Below are 18,192 nucleotides of genomic sequence, written 5' to 3' on the forward strand. Positions count from 1 at the left end.
TATGTACATTCCAGAGTGTGCAAGCTGGAAAGAAGGTAAGTACACATGCCATTTCTATGGGTACTGATAGGTGGGAACTTCAAGCTCCACTTGCTTGGGGATGGATTTTCCGTTCTAGTGCAGCTTACCATGCTACAAATGGGTCATTTGATGTCATAAGGGTGTCAGGTGATTGGCCCACCTGTAAAAATGGCCCATCAAAGGTGGGGAAATCCAGACCAGGTCCAGTTCACCACCCCTCTTCTAGGCAGAGACCTTGGTCCTGGTCTCATCTTTGAACTGTAGAGTGTAATATATGAACTGATACAAAGTCTTAGCTTTGTCCATTTGTGGCCCATGACAGATCAATGATGATTGAATAAGCAAGTGCTTTGTGTCTTGCAAACTAACCAGTATTTTCACTGTATCCCATATCTACATCCTGTCCAACCTGAAAGTTCAAGAGAAGGGAAAGGGAAAATGACTGTCAAATGGAATACACCAGCCCTTGCGATTAAGTTCACATACATTTTCACCACTTGAGTGTAAAGAGGAAGAAAATATTAAAGCTTCCATGTTTGCCTTTTTGTATTGTTTACCATAGATGCCAGGTAAGTGGTTGTTTATAAGCTTGGGATAAGTATTATATGGTGATAATAGGAAAAGTTCAGGAAAGGGGCTGTAGCTCAGTGGCAATGCCGGATTACCTACTAGGAGAGTAGACACGGGCATATGGGCCCCACACCTTTTAGGGGCCCCACAACACAGGATCAAAATATTGATTTGATCTTGAAAGAAACTTACAAGAACATATTAGGAGATAATTTGCATGGAGGCCCCTGAGATTTTGACTGCTGAGGAGCCTCCACAGCGTTTAATCTGGCACTGTACAGTGGTAGGGCACCTGCAACCTGGTAGGACCAGGAATATCCTGTCTGAAACCCAGTCAGCATAACAATACTGGACCAGTGGTCTAACTTGATATGAGAAAATTCCTCCAATATGCCACTGTGAATCCTCTCCCACTATATTCCCTCGCACTTTAAATAAAAGAGAGAGGAAAGAAATATACGTGTTTTGGCTGTCTTAAGATGTAATCAATGGTGTGTGCATTAATGTAATAGGTTGTGCTATGCATTTCGGGGGTGTTCTTAGCAAGCCAGAATTAATCGGGAAAAGGGATAAATGTAGGAACAGTTAACATGGCTCTCAGTTGCCGTGTATTCACTAACTTCAATTCACTAACCAAGAAACAGGCCACAAAACATTTCTTACTCATTAAAATTATGTGTTTTGATTTGGATCTCCTCTCTGCTTGTCACATTCATCACATTCCAAGATAATCTAGAAGCAGGAAAGAAAATATCCCACGTTCTAATAAATAACTTGTGAAATATACAAGGCTCCTAGAAGCAGGCTGTTTTCTGTTGGCGACCGAGAACTTTGTACAGCAAAAAGAACTTGGACATCCGCAAATATTTTTACTCTTGGAATGGATGCTGGCTGTTCATGTATCATTCCGTTGCTATTTTTATACACATATAGGGAAATGCCTAAATGTTTCTTAATGCATTTTTAGACATCTGCAGAATAGTTCCTCAGGGGGGAAATGATTGTTAAGGGGCAGGTCTTCTGGGCATCACTGTTCCATTTTAGAGGGTGGTGGGCTTCCATGTGAGTCTGACTGTGCCTGGCCCGGGTTGGTGGCAAAGTTCTGGTGAGTCATTTATTCATTAGAACAAAGAGGAAGGAGGAAGGGCGAGACACTATTGATTCTTATCAATATAGAGATTGAGCAGAAACTGAAGCGAGCTTTCAGCTCAAGCAACTAACCCTTTAGGTCTGTTTCTTGAACTATATATTGCTTTTCTGTAGACCAACCTGATGTCCTACAGTTTTTAGACTACAGCTCCTGTAATCACTCACCATTGGTTATGCTGATGGGAGCTGTAGTCCAAGACATCAGGGCTGGCATAGACCATTAACACTTTGGCAGCCAGGCAGTTCTATTTACCTTCCACGTGTGGCAAGTATAAATATTTGGGGAGGGAGGGCTGTCAAAAAATCAACATGTGTTGAAATCTGTAGGAGTGCCCATCTCTCCCACTACCATTCACTGTCTCCCTAGGTTGGTAGAGGTGGCAGGCCTTCCCAGAGTCTCAGTAGAGTATATTCCCCCACAAGCCATCAGACTCATTTCAGTGCTGGGGGATTCTGGAATGAGTCACTCCATTCCCACCACCAATGAGAGAATATGCTTTGCCATGGCCCCCAGAGGCACCTGCCACCACTGCTAAGACCCACATCCTTTCCTTGCTCTCTCTAGGTTTGGAGAACAGGGTGGCAGCACGCCCAGGATCAAGGTGTGAGTAGGTCCCCATTTGCTTCCTTGTTGCTTGCAAGTATTCAAAAGGGGGCCCTTGGTTTTATAAGGGCTTGTGGCTTCACTCATTACAACTCTCATAAATGAATACAGTGGTACCTCTGGTTACGTACTTAATTCGTTCCAGAGATCCGTTCTTAACCTGAAATTGTTCTTAACTTGAAGCACCACTTTAGCTAATGGGGCCTCCCGCTGTTGCCATGCCTCCGCCGCGTGATTTCTGTTCTCATCCTGAAGCAAAGTTCTTAACCCAAGGTACTATTTCTAGGTTGGCAGAGTCTGTAACCTGAAGCGTATGTAACCTGAGGTACCACTGTAATTATGAAGAATGAGCTGCATCAGTTTGGGCATCAATTAGGAAACCCCCTAAACCCTTTGGTCTCTGCTTTTAATCCATGAGCTCAATTGTGTCTTCATGCCTGTGCCATCTATGAATCAGACTGCTGGCCTCAAAGAAACCCCGAGTTACCAGAAACCATGCAGTCTCCAGAGTAAACACTGCCAGGGCTTTGGTTTTCATTTTAATCACCCTCCCATAGAGGCTGTTTAATCAGATAAATGCTGAAGCCTCGCTTTTGCTGAGTTCCGGGCCTGCCCACTCAGCCACCTACCACTCAGGGTCTTTTCCTTTCCTTTAGCAATCTGAAGGGGAGAAATGCTTTCAGTGGATTTGCTCAGTGATGCTGTCTGAACCCACGACAAGCTAGTGTCGTTCAAGAATCTGGAGCCTGAGCTGTCTTTTAGCACTGCAAAACCACCTCTGGTTTTCTAATAAGTTTCCCCCTATTTAATGAATTTATTGCAAGCTGCTTTTTGAGAATATGCTGCACAAAAGCAGCTTTAAAACAAACGTATAAAACTACCTTCCCACCATCTCTTTAGATGCATCTATCAATGTCTATTAGTCCTGACAGCTGTATACGACCACCATAATATTAGGAAGTTGCCTGAGACAGACAGAGCACTGATCCACCATATTCTACACTGACTTGGAAGCAGGTGTCCAGGGTTTCAGACAGACTTTCCAAGCCCTTCCTCACGGGCGTGAAACCTTTATCAACCTCCCAAGGACAACATGCCAGAGGTGGGTGAGGTTAGGGGCAAAGGGGAGCTGAGGGAAGAGGATGCAAATGTTAACTTTGTGCTGTAGGTTAGTTTCTACACACACCCCTCTCTATGCTCCCTCCACGCAAGAGGAATTCTCAGAGTCCCATGCGAGTCAAGCAATTACAACAGCATGGACTACTCAGTCAGTAATCAAGGCATTGATTCAGTTCTTTGGCTAGCAGCAGACTGGTTGTCTGTAAATTCTGAAAGTTCTAGTCAGTTCAGAGGTAGTTTTCAGTGAAGAAGACTGTGGAGATTTGAGTTTAGCCCTGTATTGGGAAGTTTTCAATGAATGACATTTTATGATGTTTTTATATGTGCTGGAAGCCACCTAGAGTGGCTGCGGAAACCCAGCCAGATGAGCGGGGTATAAAAAATAAAATTATTATTATTACTATTAAGAAAAGTGGTTCTGAAGGAGTTTCTCTCCCACGCCCTTACCCTCCCTGTGTAGGCCTGACTTAAGACAGACAAGGCTATGTTTTTCCCCCTCCTGTTCCTGTTCAATTGACTTCAGTAAAGTGTTTACAGTTTCTTCTCTCTCTGGACTTTTGTATGCTCTATTCCCGTCACTCTGCACACAGGGCTAATGAAAGGTAGACTTTTTAGGGCCTGACAGAGAAACTTGGGGAGCTGCATATGCCCTGCCCCTAGGCCTGAGGCTTCCCAACCCTATCTGGATAGGCACTTAGAGATTTAACCTGGGACCTGCAGAAGCAGCATCACAACATTTGCAGGGGGGATCCTGAGTAGTGATGTGCTATTGCTCTCACTTCCTGCTTGCAGGTATCCCAGACATATCTGGTTGGCTACTGTGGGAATACATTACTGGACTAGGTATGGCACTCAGAACCAGCACTCGGTTAATCGTCTTTAAGATGCACAAGCCTTTTTTTGTTTCAGTCAGGTCAGGTTTTCTTCTCCCACCTGTTTGAAGAGATTAGCATTTAGGCTATACAGCCCCAAGGCAGAAGGAACCGCAGCTTCGGCAGGATGTAGTTATTTATTTACTGACTGCCTTTATAGACTGCCTTTCAGCCGTAACAGCTCCCAAGGCAATTTTACAATTAAAAAACAACACCACAGTTCCTGTGTAAAGAATAAATAAAAAAAACGTAAACCATCTTATAAAGCCATGCCCTCACTTCAAATGATATTGCCTGAATCCAGGTGCAGAATCAGCGCAGCAGGACCCATGAAAAACAGTGCTCAGGGCCCAGAAAAATGTGGCACAATGGGTCAGTGCATCTGGCTGCTAACCAGGAGGTTGCTGGTTTGAGCCCACTCAGAATTCCTACCTTGTAGGGGGTTGGACTAGATGACCCTCAGGGTCCCTTCCAACTCTACAATGCTATGTCAAACCCCTAGCCATAACATGCCAGGCTACGGCTACCCATTTGCCAGTCCGTTAAGACTGAGGGTTTGGAATGTCTTGATCATTTTAATGTATGCTGCCATGATATTCTTACGAGTTGGCAGTTTACACATATCATAAAAATTAAATCCAAACCACCATGAAAAAAGACAGCTTCATAAATGGGTGTTTTTATCAATGGAAAATGCAGGTGGGATTCAGCATTGTGCTATTCACAAGCATATCTTTGGTGGGCAACTGGGCATGAAAGGAAATAGCATTAATTGCAGGCTGCGTACTGCTTAAAACAGGTTCTGTGTTGAAGAAGAGTTTGGATTTGATATCCCGCTTTATCACTACCCTAAGGAGTCTCAAAGTGGCTAACATTCTCCTTTCCCTTCCTCCCCCACAACAAACACTCTGTGAGGTGAGTGGGGCTGAGAGACTTCAAAGAAGTGTGACTGGCCCAAGGTCACCCAGCAGCTGCATGTGGAGGAGCGGGGAATCGAACCCGGTTCCCCAGATTACGAGTCCACTGCTCTTAACCACTACACCACACTGGCTCCCAAGTATTCTTGTGGCCCACTTGGTATGAGGAGTTGAACTGCCCTGCTGTAGATGATGGTCATACTCCAGCTCCCATCAGCCCTGACCAGCATGACAAATAGTCTAGATCGGATGATGGGAACTGAAGTCTGACAACACCTGGAGGGGCACGGCTTCCCCACCCCAGTATAAAAGGTTATTCATATTTCTCTGAAATCCAGTAATGAACCTTCCAGCTAGGGGAAGACAGAGATTTAAATATATAGGCTTGGTTATAACCACATCAACTTGTTTTCCCTTCTAAAACACTGCTGAAGTATCCTATAATTAAAGCCCACCTCTGTGAAGGAACAACATTTCAGGTTTCAGGGGATGAGAAGATTAAACCAGCGTGGAAAGAGAAAATTGAAGCTGGCTAGGAAGGCCTTCTCTTGGCTAGAGATTCAATATTACATAGTTTATAAAAAGAAGAAGAAAGCAAAGCAGTGTTTTTAAAGATAATTAAATATTAATCCCAATTCTATTTAATGTACAGTGTGGTGACCTTAAACCACTGTGCTCAAATTAGATTAGATTAATTTGTACTGAGACATTCGGCCATCACAAAACAAAACTTTAATAGGATAAAAGTTCACAAGGGAACATCAGTAGAAGTTAACTTGGGCCCCAAAGGACTAAAGCATAAGCAAACTTAAAACACCAAATTTCCCTGGCTAATCACAACATGCCTCTTTAAAAAAGAAAACAAAATGTTCCGCTGCAGTGCTCATATAATGGGACATGACAAGAGTGGACTACATAAGGGTTCTTTTTTATGAAGGGCTGCATCTGATGAAGTGGGCTTTAGTCTATGAAAACGTGAGCCCCAATAAGGTTGCAATCCTGGAAGTAACCCATACTGAACTCAGTGGGATTTACTTTTGAGAAAGCATGCATGGGAGATCTGTTAGGCCCCATCTGCACTATGCACTTAAAGCAATTTCATACCACTTGGAACAAGTCACGGGTTCCCTCAAAGAATATTGGGACCTATAGTTTATTAAGAGATTCCTATTCCTCTCACAGAATGGTTTAACAGTCAATCTCTCTTCTCAGAGAACTCTGGGAATTGTAGCACTCGGAGGGGAATAAGAGTCTCCTAGAAACTCTCAGCATCCTTAACAAACGACAGCCCCCAGAATTATTTGAGGGAAGCCATGACAGTTTGAAGTGGTATGCTGTTTTCAATGTATACCGCAGATGGGGCCTTATAGTCTTAAAGGTACCACAAGACTTTTTTTGCTACAGCTGTGCAACATAGTCACTGATCTTGCTTCTTTTTTTTTGAATAGCTAGAACAACATTACAGCATACCAAATAAAAGCCTCCTCTCCTTAAGTCTGCCCTTAATTGCGACTTTCGGATAGGTATCTGAGCCTAACACCAAAAAACAAGAGCATGCCGGCCCATTTTTGTTTACCATCTGGAATCTGATTCTAGAGTTGTTCATTTTGCAGCTGTACCCAAACACTGAGCAAGCAGAATCAAAAGTACCATGTTTTCAACTTCTAGGCGAGATAAGGGTTTTGTTCACCAGAACTCCACTTAGTCACAAGTCATTCTCGTCTATTCAACCTAAAATTAGTGTTTGTAATCCTTTGTTAGCCGTAGATCAATCAGATTTAGTCATTCATTCCAAAAGGCAGGAATTGTTTTGCAGATGAATGTAATACATTATCTTCTTGGCCTACGACCATTCCTCTTTAGGCATATTACAAACTAGTTAGGATACACTCACATCCTTACCTTTCCTAGTTCTGGTGCCCTTGGGGATTTTATTTTTTTTAATTGTAGGGGGGAGGCACATTTCCATATAAGGATGTGTAGCTACACCCTGAATATGTCTAGACAGCTGGAGGGTTGGGTTGCTGGTTTTTTTTTGCAAGGCCTGTAGGGACTGAAGTCCATACAGTAAATGACTCTGTGACTTCCTTTTCTTTCAGATGACTCAGCGTGGTAGGAGGCAGTTTGCTGACTTGGCAAAACAACTGCCTTAATTAACTCAGTTGCTGCCCTTCTGACACACATCAAAACACAAGAAGGAAACAAATATTACGGAAGGATTCTTTTTTTTTTTAATCCAACAATGGTGGGAGTATGAGGAAGAGGGATAATAAACCTAGTAATAATTAACCAAGTACGTTTTCTTCTGGTCTAGGGTTTTTTCTGCTCAGTTCACTTTTCAATAAACAGGATGCTAAACAACTACTTGATGGGACAAACTATTTAAATCAGAAAGAAAATTCTTTTTGATTCAGCCTTTTCACTGTGGAACCAAATATGTCCCAGTTCAGAAGTAGCAATCCTGGTCCAGCAAATTCAGAGTAGCCAGATGAAGAAGAACACAGGGTTCCTACAACTTTCATTAGTTGAGTAAGGAAAGGAAATATGGGTTCCTGGTTTGTTTTCCCCAGATAAGCCAGGAACAGTAAACTATGAACAAACCTTCATTACAGAGTGAGACAAACCATGAACCTTGGCTCAGATACAATGCGAAGTGAAACCATGGTTTAGAGCAGCAGTACCAACCAGGGGATGAGCAAAACGGTGCCCGTTTTTACTGCGGGTACCCATTCACTCACCAATTCATGCTTAACCAAGGGACCCTCCGTCCAAAGCCATGTTGCCCCCCGCCAAGATTTCCTGTTAACCGCACCTGACTGCTAGAACCCCCATTTTACAGGTGGGCATGCTGAGGCCCAGCTCAGTTCGCCTTGTAGTTCGAACTTCGGGTTTTCCAGGAAATGATTCGGCGCTCTCGGTGCCTATCCAGCCTGATCGTGCACTCGCTCCGCGGTCAGCAGGAGCCGAGGCTCTCCCGCCTCCGGCCGGACCGAGGAGAAAGCAACCCCTGGAAGCGACCAAGGCCGCCTTTCCCTACTGTTCGCATTCAAGCGCACGCCGCTCCTCCTCCTCTCCAGACAGTCACATGATGGCGATGATCCGCCTTTCGCTCTCTCCTCGCCCGGCCCCCTTGGAGCGATGGGGGCGGTTCGACGGCTCAAGGCTGGCGGCGTTGGCGGCGGCTGCGCCTGTTTCCCCGCCCACGACCCACTCAGTGCCCGTCCTGGAGAAACAGGGAACAAAACAAAAAAGGAAGTGGTCAGTCCCACCGGCTGGCTGTGGAGTAATTTTCGCAGCTCCTTCTTCGCCCTGTCGGAATCGGATCTCCCGCAATCCTTGCTTGGCTGGAGAGTTGAGGTGCCCGCAAAAAAATAAAATCAAATCCCAAGGGGGGAGCTTGGAAGGACCCGTCCCTACAGGGCATCTGCTGGGCATCGCTTTTGCTGGCCATGGCTGGGTTCTGGTTGTTTTTGCTCGTGGGCCGCCTACTGGCGCCGGGCAGCGCCTTCAACCTGGACGTGGAGAGCCCAACTGTTTACTCCGGTTCCGAAGGGAGTTACTTCGGCTTCGCGGTGGATTTCTTCGCCCCGGATCTTTCCTCGTAAGTATAATCTGTCACTCGAGCGCATCCACCCCGAAGCGGGAAAAGGCGCCGCGCTCCTTCGCCAGGAGGACCCTGGGATCTTTGCAGTCTTTTCTCTTTTTCGTTAATTATTAGACGCCAGAAAATGTTGGACAAGCCCCAGGAAAGTCCTTGATGGAGCCCTGCAAGGGAAACTGAAACGCGCCTGTTCTGCTCTCCATTCTGAGCACAGCTCCGCTTTGGAAGCGAGCTTCATTGGAATGAATGGAACGGAACTTCCGAGCAAAAGTGTGTCTGGAATTGGGATAGAGTAGGCTTCCCTCCGCGCCTCTACTCCCCGCTTAGATACCCTCCTCCTCGCTCAGTTATACGTTCTCCCCATCTTCTGCCTCTCCCAAATCCCGCTGATTTCAGTGGACCATAAGAAATGCACCACAGAGCGAACCTCCTCAAAAGTGCTTTGAGCTGGACTTAACTCCCCAAGTAAGGGTGCGTAGGCTTTTGGGAGCCCGGATTTAGGAAGGAATCCCGTTGAAATCATTGGAAAGCTACGTGCATATAGGAAGATTTGGCTAAAACCCAAGTACTGAAAGTCTTAGCTCACATTCCTTCCCCCTGATACAAGGCAAGATTGCCTCTTCTTATCCTGGCCATACAAATCCGTGAGGGACACTTTGTATCAGAAGATGATAGTGGTGCTATGTGGTGTGAGCCATTTTGATGCTGTAATTGCAGAGGAAAGGGGCGGGGGAGGGGAGAGAAGGAAACATATTTTTTTCCTTATTCATAATTTGTTACCTGCTTGTCCCAGATTAATTAGAAGCGGCGGACAATGTCATGCTTAAATCCTGCCTTTTAGAGGACCCCGGCCGACATTTTTATTATTAATATTATTACTATTGTATAAATGGAGTAATTATGGACAGATGCTATGTTTCATAATTATATGTGGAAATGTATAAAACTGTGGAAGATGAATCCATAAGAAGTGAACCTCTCTTAAACCCGCCCATCCACTGAATCCTAAGCAATGCTGTCTTGAACTTCGGATCCGTTACCAGGAGTAACACAAACTCTGTGTCAGGATATTTGCAGCCTGTGAGCCAGTCTTGATGTGTGATTCAGATATTGTCATCCATTTGAAAGCACTTTTGTCTAATAGGCTCTAATGTGGTCTGACAGCTTTTCATTTTGATTATGGGGATGAGGGGGCAGAACCGTCCAGATTGCACAAACTTTGCTGTGTTAAGTCCCCCAAAATGAGAGGGTCAACTGGTCCTGGGTCCGTTTGTTTCTGTGATGGCTAAACTTAATGCTCTGAAGCCAGGGATGCCAACTTGAATAAAATCTGGGGGCGGGGGGCAGGTAACCCTCGCCCCACATAATCGAGCACAGCGTTAGAAAGGCAATGCTCATCAACTTGGGGGGAGGGTAGCCTCATCAAATATTTTATTGGGGGGGGGGTGAAGTCACCTCAGCCCCTAGGAGCTGGTTGCTGTGCTCTGGTGCATATTCTCCCAGTCTCATTGTGATTTTCTTTCCAGATAGGCGTTTGTGGCAGAGGATATACATTTTGAATGTAACTGAGGTGCTCCAAGTTGGTGCAAAGGTTGGGATATGCTGCTAATGTCATATGTGTGTGTTTTTCCTAGAGGAGGTCCCAGGAATAAGTGGTAGCCTAGGCCTGCAATGATAAAACTTCAAACATTAAAAACGTCCCTATACAGTGCTGCCTTCAGATGTCTTCTAAAAGTTATAGTTGCTTATCTCCTTGACATCTGGTGGAAGGGGGTTCCACAGGGCAGGCCCTCTGCCTGGTTCGCTGTGAAACCGCCAGAAGGCCCTAACCAGTTTGTAAGCACCACAGAACCCATGGCATATACTTTTGGGTAAACATGAGTAGCATTGTCTTATAAGACCGTTTCACATATGAACTGTCATTATGGATCAAACCAAAGGTCTATCATGGAAAGGCCTCTGACCAGATATGGCCAAATAAGTTTTGGGCCTGAGGTAGACTTGGGCAGGGCCGTCCCCACCATTAGTCAGAGTGAGGTGGCCACCTGAGGCCGTGAATGCTGAGGGTGGAGCTGGCAGCAAGATGTTGAAGGACAGAGCTTATCCTGCACCCCCTAAACTAGCCTTAAGCCCTCAGGTTTGGTGGGGAAAGCTGACACGTGTCTAGTGTTGAAGTAAAATTCAGCTGTCAATCCCCAGGCAGCTTCTGTATGTGCCATTGGGAGGAGAACCATCTTGTCTGCCTCAGGCAGCAAAATGTCTTGTCTGAGGAGGGGCTGCCTATGGGTAGATAGGTTTTAACCCTTTACTCCAGTACGTAGCAGTATGTACTGATCAATCTAGCTCAGTATCACCTGCTCTTGGTGTGTAGGTTCCTCACTTCCATGATTTATAAGCCCTGTATGATCTGGGTTCGAAATTATGGTGGGCTTTGTTCTACAGACCTTATCTGCATCCCATGGATGGGGGTGGGGGGCAGAGCCAGCAGGGGAGGGAATATGGGGCAGGGGCAGTGGGCTGGGCAGGGTGGAGCTGGTGTGTCTGCATGAAGGATAATGCCCAAATAGGACTACAGTAGCAATGGGGAAGACATACCATATATTTCCATGTATAAGACTAGGTTTTTTTTAACCAGAAATTAGGTCTAAAATAGGGGCTTGTCTTATACATGGGTAGTGCTGAGGGATGTTTTCTTAATTTGGAGTCCCCAAAAATAGGGGGCGTCTTATACATGGGGGCGTCTTTAGACGCAAAAATATGGTAAGTGTGCTCACATTTTCACCATACATTTAAAGCAGTCTTATGCCTCATTAATAGCTATGGTTTCCCCCAAGGAATCCAGGGAAGTGTAGTTTGCTAAGGGTGCTGGGAATTGTAGCTCTCTGACAAGGATACAACAGTTCGAAGGATTCTTTGGGAGACGCCGTGACTTTTAAATGTGGCATAAGAGTGGTTTAAAGAAATGGTGTGGATGTCACCCATGAGATGGGTGTGTATTTGAACGCCTATAAGCTGTGGGCATCTGCTGTCAGATGGGACCCAAAGAGGCACATGATATAAATAATATTACCCATGATAAGTGCAATATCAGTCAGACTTGAATAATAATTTTAAAAACCCAATAAACTCTTTATAAATAGCTAAAAACAGCACAGCTGTTTCAACCACATCCTGGAAAACCAGCAGATAATGCCTGCCATAGTTCTTAGATGGTGATGTGAGACTGTCAGTGGAGGGAGCAGGAAAACTTGTCTGAAAAGGGGCTTTCCGTAATATTGGCATCACCATGGAGAAGGCACAGCTCTCAGCACCTTTGCCTACAGTTGCCATTGTAGGTGTGCCTCTAATGGTGGCTTGCAGTGCAGACCTTAGAAGAATTGCTGTTTTGCTTGCGCAAGCTTCAACTTGTACAGCAGAACTTCCCCCTCCTCTCTTTTCCTTTGCAGCCCCCCCCCCCACCTACCCTCAAAATCTGCTCCAGAGCTTTTGGGGGACCCTCTGGAGCAGATTTCGGATGAGGCATGGGGAGAGGAGAAGAAGTCCCACTGAGCGAGAAGAATGCCAATCGCCTAGCATTGGAGGCAACCCAATATTTATGGCTGCTCAGTGAAAAACTTCACCTGCTCATGCCAGCACATCAGGTTCTGGTTCAAGGCCTAAGGGCAGGAAAAGCCAATTCCCCGCTCCCAGTCATTCTTTGTCTAGCTGGCTCTTGGATATATGGGGACGAGGAGGCAACTTGCAGGTAGAGATGCAGGTAGAAGAATAGTCTGGGTTGGAAGTGGGTGTTAAAAGTCAAATAAATAAATATGCCACATTATAAATAGATTTCCATGTTCCTTACTGTATAGATATCTAAAATGGGGGGTGGGTGTTAAAAGCTATATTATGGATTGAATTGCAGATCGTAGCATCAAAGAATCATAGAATTGTGGAGTTTTAAGAGACCCTAAGGATCATCTTGTCCACCCCCCCCCCCTGCAATACAGGAATATACAGCTTTCCCATACAGGGATCAAACCTGCAACCTTGGCCTTATCAGCACATGCTCTAACCAGATGAGCTATCCAGCTGATGCATTATATATACCGTATTTTTCCGTGTAAAACACGCCCCCATGTATAAGACGCCCCCTATTTTTAGGCATTCCAATTTAAGAAATCGCCACCATTCACAATCCGCGTATAAGACGACCCACAGTTTTCCACATAATTTTTAAGTAAAAAAACCCTAGTCTTATACATGGAAAAGTATGGCATATATTTAAATCCCAACGGAAATATTACAGCTTCTGTTTTATGCTTTATGTTCCCGGAATTGACTGCCACTTTTTCCTTTTTCAATTATTAATAATTAAATTTAGGTTAAGAATAGCATGAAACAGTACAAAGAATGGGTACTGGTCACCAGGTACAAAGCAAAATGCAATTGTGATGTGTATAAGGCAGGAAATAGTAGCAGTATGTTAAGCTAAATAACCAGGCCAAAATGATGCATGAGTTGCAGGTCTTAGCTTGCTCCAGCTGACAGATAATAGAAGAAATAAATCTAAATCAATCAGCCTCAGACTGCCCATTTTTTGACAACCATTTTTACTGCCCTTTACCCCTTAGTGGGTTAAAGCCTCAGCGCCTAGGGCTTGCCGATCGTCAGGTCAGCGGTTCGAATCCCCGCGGCGGGGTGCGCTCCCGTTGTTCAGTCCCAGCGCCTGCCAACCTAGCAGTTCGAAAGCACCCCCGGGTGCAAGTAGATAAATAGGGACCGCTTACTAGCGGGAAGGTAAACGGCGTTTCCGTGTGCGGCTCTGGCTCACCAGAGCAGCGATGTCACGCTGGCCACGTGACCCGGAAGTGTCTTCGGACAGCGCTGGCCCCCGGCCTCTTGAGTGAGATGGGCACACAACCCTAGAGTCTGTCAAGACTGGCCCGTACGAGCAGGGGTACCTTTACCTTTTTTACCCCTTAGTGTTGAATGCCTAATATTCACATTATAACAATATGCATAGGCAGGGTGGATAAAAATCAATGATATTTTTTAAAAAATGGATTTTTTAAAATTTAAATCGGATTTTTAAAATAAAATGCTTTTGGAGGAAAAATCTTTCTAAAGATAGTTTTCTATTTAAGTTACATTATAGTCCAAAGGCTATTCATCAGGAAATAAGGATTTGTTTTGAGTTTTTCATGTGTGCTAAAACTCAGCCTAAGGTGTTTTTTAAAATACAACAACAACAACAAACCGTTTAACCACATCAGTTAACAAACATGGATACATATGCTATAATGTTTTTGTTTTAGTTAAATAAATAGTTTAAATTGTTATTAAGGAAATGATTATTTTTCTCCTTCCAGTAAAGTACAGCAGAAAAGTTGTCCAAATATAAACAGTTAACTCATTAAACCTCACAATAATTTCATAATTATCTGTCAATGTATTTCTAATAGTATAACCAAATGAGTAATTTTTGATATAACTGTAAAAACTACTCTGAAAATTTATTATTCCAAAAATGAAACCTTCACCTGGTTGTAAATATTATTATACCAGCAAGAATGAGTCTGTTCTGTAAATAAATAAATAAATTCAAGTCTTACTGATTTAAATTGTGATTTAAATCAAATCCACCCTGTGCATAGGTTTCTTCTACCAGTACAGTAAAATAAATATGTGTACATTATACAGTGGTACCTCGGATTACATACGCTTCAGGTTACATATGCTTCAGGTTACAGACTCCGCTAACCCAGAAATAGTACCTCGGGTTAAGAAGTTTGCTTTAGGATGAGAACAGAAATCGTGCTCCAGCGTCACGGCAGCAGCAGGAGGCCCCATTAGCTAAAGTGGTGCTTCAGGTTAAGAACAGTTTCAGGTTAAGAATGGACCTCCGGAACGAATTAAGCTCTTAACCCGAGGCACCACTGTACACATAACGTAGGTCGGAGGAAAGCCATGCTTATGACCAAGTAGGATGAAGGAAAACAGGTCAGTAGCAGCTTATGCTTACAGTGGTTTGTTCTGCAGAAACTCAGGAGAGCAGTTTTGCATGATGAATTGCAGGAGGAATTCAGGAAATTCCCCGAAACCTTGTTGTATGGAACTTGGTATGCCTGGGTAGTACAAAGAGCTTGCTGTCTATCATCTTGAGATGCCGCAGGACTGGAGATAGGCAAATGTTGCCCAAATAGTGTATAAAAAAAACCAGGGCTGGGAAGTGAGAGTGTGGGGGAGGATCCAGGAAATAACAGACTTGTCATTCTGACATCAGTACCAGGGAAGATCCTAGGGCAGATGATGAAGCAGTCAATTTGCAAGCATCTTGATAACAATGCAGTGCTTAGTAGTGGCCCCTCAAGCTGAACCTAGTCCATCAATCATGTATGAGCGCACCACCAGTGGTGAGATAAATCACACCCTTGTGCTTCCTGCCTGCAAAACTGGGGGCCAGGATTGGGGAGGGGAAGTGCCTGCAGCCCACAACGCATGTCTGTTGACCTGTCGGGCTTGTGGATGATAGCTTGAATAGACCTGCTTTATCTTGACAGAAGTCTGATAACTTAGAATATCTGCTGGTTTAATAAGTGGCAGTTGTTTTGATTATGGGCAGATCCCCATCTAGCACAACTTGTATGAATCATTCAAAGAAGGAGCAGGGAGACCTCACAAGGATTAGATAAATTATTGGAAGATAGGGGTATCAGTTGGCTACTAGCCTTGATTGATATGCTCAACCTCCACTGTCGAAGGCAGGCAGCAAATGTTCTGATACCAGTTGCTGGAAGAGTGCTGTTGTGTTCAAGTCCATCTTGGCTGTGAGTCCTGGAAGACCTGCTCCCTGCCTTACAGGCCTTTTCCCACCTGGCATGGGAGGGTGCGGTCCGGACTGACTCCAACTACAAAAGCTGAGGCTGCTGAACAGACTCATGGGCTGAGGTTTTTTTTGTTTTGTTTTTTGAGGGGGGGTGCTGTTGGTTTTTTGTAACTTTATTTTAGATTTTGTTGTGATTTATGTGGAAATTGTTCAGTTTAGTTTTGTAACTTTTAATGTTTAATTTATTGTTTATGAATGCTTTTGTTAAGTTGTAGATAGGGCTGGGCGATATCTGGTTTTCAACATTGTGATATATCATCAGCTGAACACAGTGGTATATAGCGATAGATCACGGTCTGAAATAAGGATGTAACTATGTAGAGGCAAACAGGATAATGTCCTGGCAACTGCTACTACTTAAGGCAGAGCTTTCCAAACTGCGTTGCGACACATTAGTGTGTCGGCTGCAGTGTGTAGGTGTGTCATGTGAACACTCCTCCTGGGGCTGAGAGGGGCTTAGTTTAACCTCCGTTGTGCTAGTAAAACTGAATTACTGTGTCACGAAATGATGCGTGTCTGAAAATGTGCCGTCACCATGAAAAGTTTGAAGAACTCTGACATAGGGGTCTAAAACTGATACATTTTTACTTGCCTTTAGCATACTGTTAAAACTGCTATTTTATAAGCAGCAGGGGCAGCAGAAATCATGAGAGAAGTTATGACCGGCTCCATTATTTCCCCCCATCACAATTTTTTATATAGCACTCAAACATACACACACATTGTGATTTGTGATATCACCATGTCAGATATTATGAAACCATTATCATGATAGGGATAGGGAAAACCGATTTTGGGTGACGTATTGATACATCACCAAGCCCTAAAGGTAAAGGTAAAGGTACCCCTGCCCGTACGGGCCAGTCTTGACAGACTCTAGGGTTGTGCGCCCATCTCACTTAAAGAGGCCAAGGGCCAGCGCTGTCCGAAGACACTTCCGGGTCACGTGGCCAGCGTGACATCGCTGCTCTGGCTCGCCAGAGCCGCACACGGAAACACCGTTTACCTTCCCGCTAGTAAGCGGTCCCTATTTATCTACTTGCACCCAGGGGTGCTTTCGAACTGCTAGGTTGGCAGGCGCTGGGACCGAACAGCGGGAGCGCACCCCACCGCAGGGATTCGAACCGCCGACCTTTCGATCGGCAAGCCCTAGGCACTGAGGCTTTAACCCACAGCGCCACCCGCGTCCCTAGTTGTAGTCATTTATGTTTTTTCATGTTGGAAGCCACCTTGAGCACGGTTTGAACTGTGGAAAGGTGGCATGTGAATAAAATGAGGTGTGTATGCTTGTATGTCCTGCTTGCTGGTTTCCATGGGCATGGGGCTGGCCACTGAGAGAACAGGATGCTGGACCAGAAGGGCCTTTGCTCTGATCCAGAAGTCTTCTTACGTTCCTACTTTGCAGAAGCTTGATGACTGACCATTTTGCTTCACTGTTTCTCCTTGGTGAACGTTGCTCCTCCTTTTGTTCTTCTTTAGATGAATTGTGCCCCAGGCAAAAACGAAATGAATGGTGGTATCCGATGCTATTTGTACTCAGGATGGAGCCATAGAAATTAACAAACTTAACCAACTAAAGTCCATTGATTTCAATGGGTCTACTCTGAGTACAACTTAGTTGGGTATCATGCTCTTAGAATAGTTGACTTGCCTTGTTATATTTAGTACAGCATGACTCATTGTATATCTAATTTTCCTGAACTCTGATGCCAAGGAACAAAGACTTGGAAAAAAGTTCTATTCAAATAATTGGGATTCATCTACTTGGCTGGGGATCCAGTGAACCACAGAACCATTTCTACATGTTTAACGATATAAACATGCCCAAGGTATAAACTTGACTAGCGATCCAAATAAGCAAGGTGTGTACATGGCACAAACTTAGTTGGATATTTGTCTACACACAGTTCCGATTGCTGAAGACATAAGCCATGGTTTCAGTTTTGCAAATTCAGCAGTTGTTAAGAAAGAAATAGAGGAGGAATCTTATGTTCTGAAAGCATGCAAATACTAATTCTGGGATAAAAGTGAAACAATTGAAATTTGGCAGGAACAGAGGGAGTGGACATTATTTTCCCTTTCTCTTATCTCTGTTCACATGGTGGTAAGCAAACTGTACCTGTGGAACTTTCAACTTCTTCTGAAAGAGAGAGGAACCATAATCCTTTTGGAATGTGGCAATCTTGTGTTGGCACAGAGCACACTCTGTGGCTCACCACTGCATCTGCTGATATCTGTAGGATCAACATGCAACACTCCAATCTTAAACATTTGTGTTGGACAGCATTGATGTCCCTGGCAAAATGTTGCGCTGTAAGGCGCTGCAGTGGGTAGAGCAGTTTATTTGCCATGTGTTTTGCATTTATTTCCTGGCATAGTCAACATCAGAATTGGGATATTATGGTGTGTGTTTTTTGTTTGACTGCTTCTTTTCTATTTTAAGCTGTCATTTCAATACTGTCACGGCCAAG

General features: G+C 44.4%; 1 protein-coding gene and 1 long non-coding RNA gene across 2 annotated transcripts in view; one reads left to right on the top strand and one right to left on the bottom strand.

Moving 5' to 3' along the window:
• Positions 1–2,073: 2,073 nt before the first annotated feature.
• On the bottom strand, positions 2,074–8,331 carry LOC310665009. Its single transcript, XR_014505143.1, has 3 exons — positions 5,381–8,331; positions 2,665–5,137; positions 2,074–2,436 (listed from the first exon to the last, which is right to left on the bottom strand). It is a non-coding gene; the product is annotated as an uncharacterized lncRNA (long non-coding RNA).
• Positions 8,332–8,376: 45 nt separating this feature from the next.
• The window catches only part of ITGAV (integrin subunit alpha V), a 65,170-nt gene continuing 55,354 nt past the window's right edge, over positions 8,377–18,192 (top strand). The window contains exon 1 of the mRNA XM_083407092.1: positions 8,377–8,853. Within this exon, the coding sequence (XP_083263218.1) occupies positions 8,702–8,853 (152 nt within the window). The 5' untranslated portion in view covers positions 8,377–8,701. The remainder of the gene's footprint in view (positions 8,854–18,192) is intronic.

This window comes from Podarcis tiliguerta (genome assembly GCF_965153285.1).
Source record: "Podarcis tiliguerta genome assembly, chromosome: 1".
Taxonomy (NCBI): domain Eukaryota; kingdom Metazoa; phylum Chordata; class Lepidosauria; order Squamata; family Lacertidae; genus Podarcis; species Podarcis tiliguerta.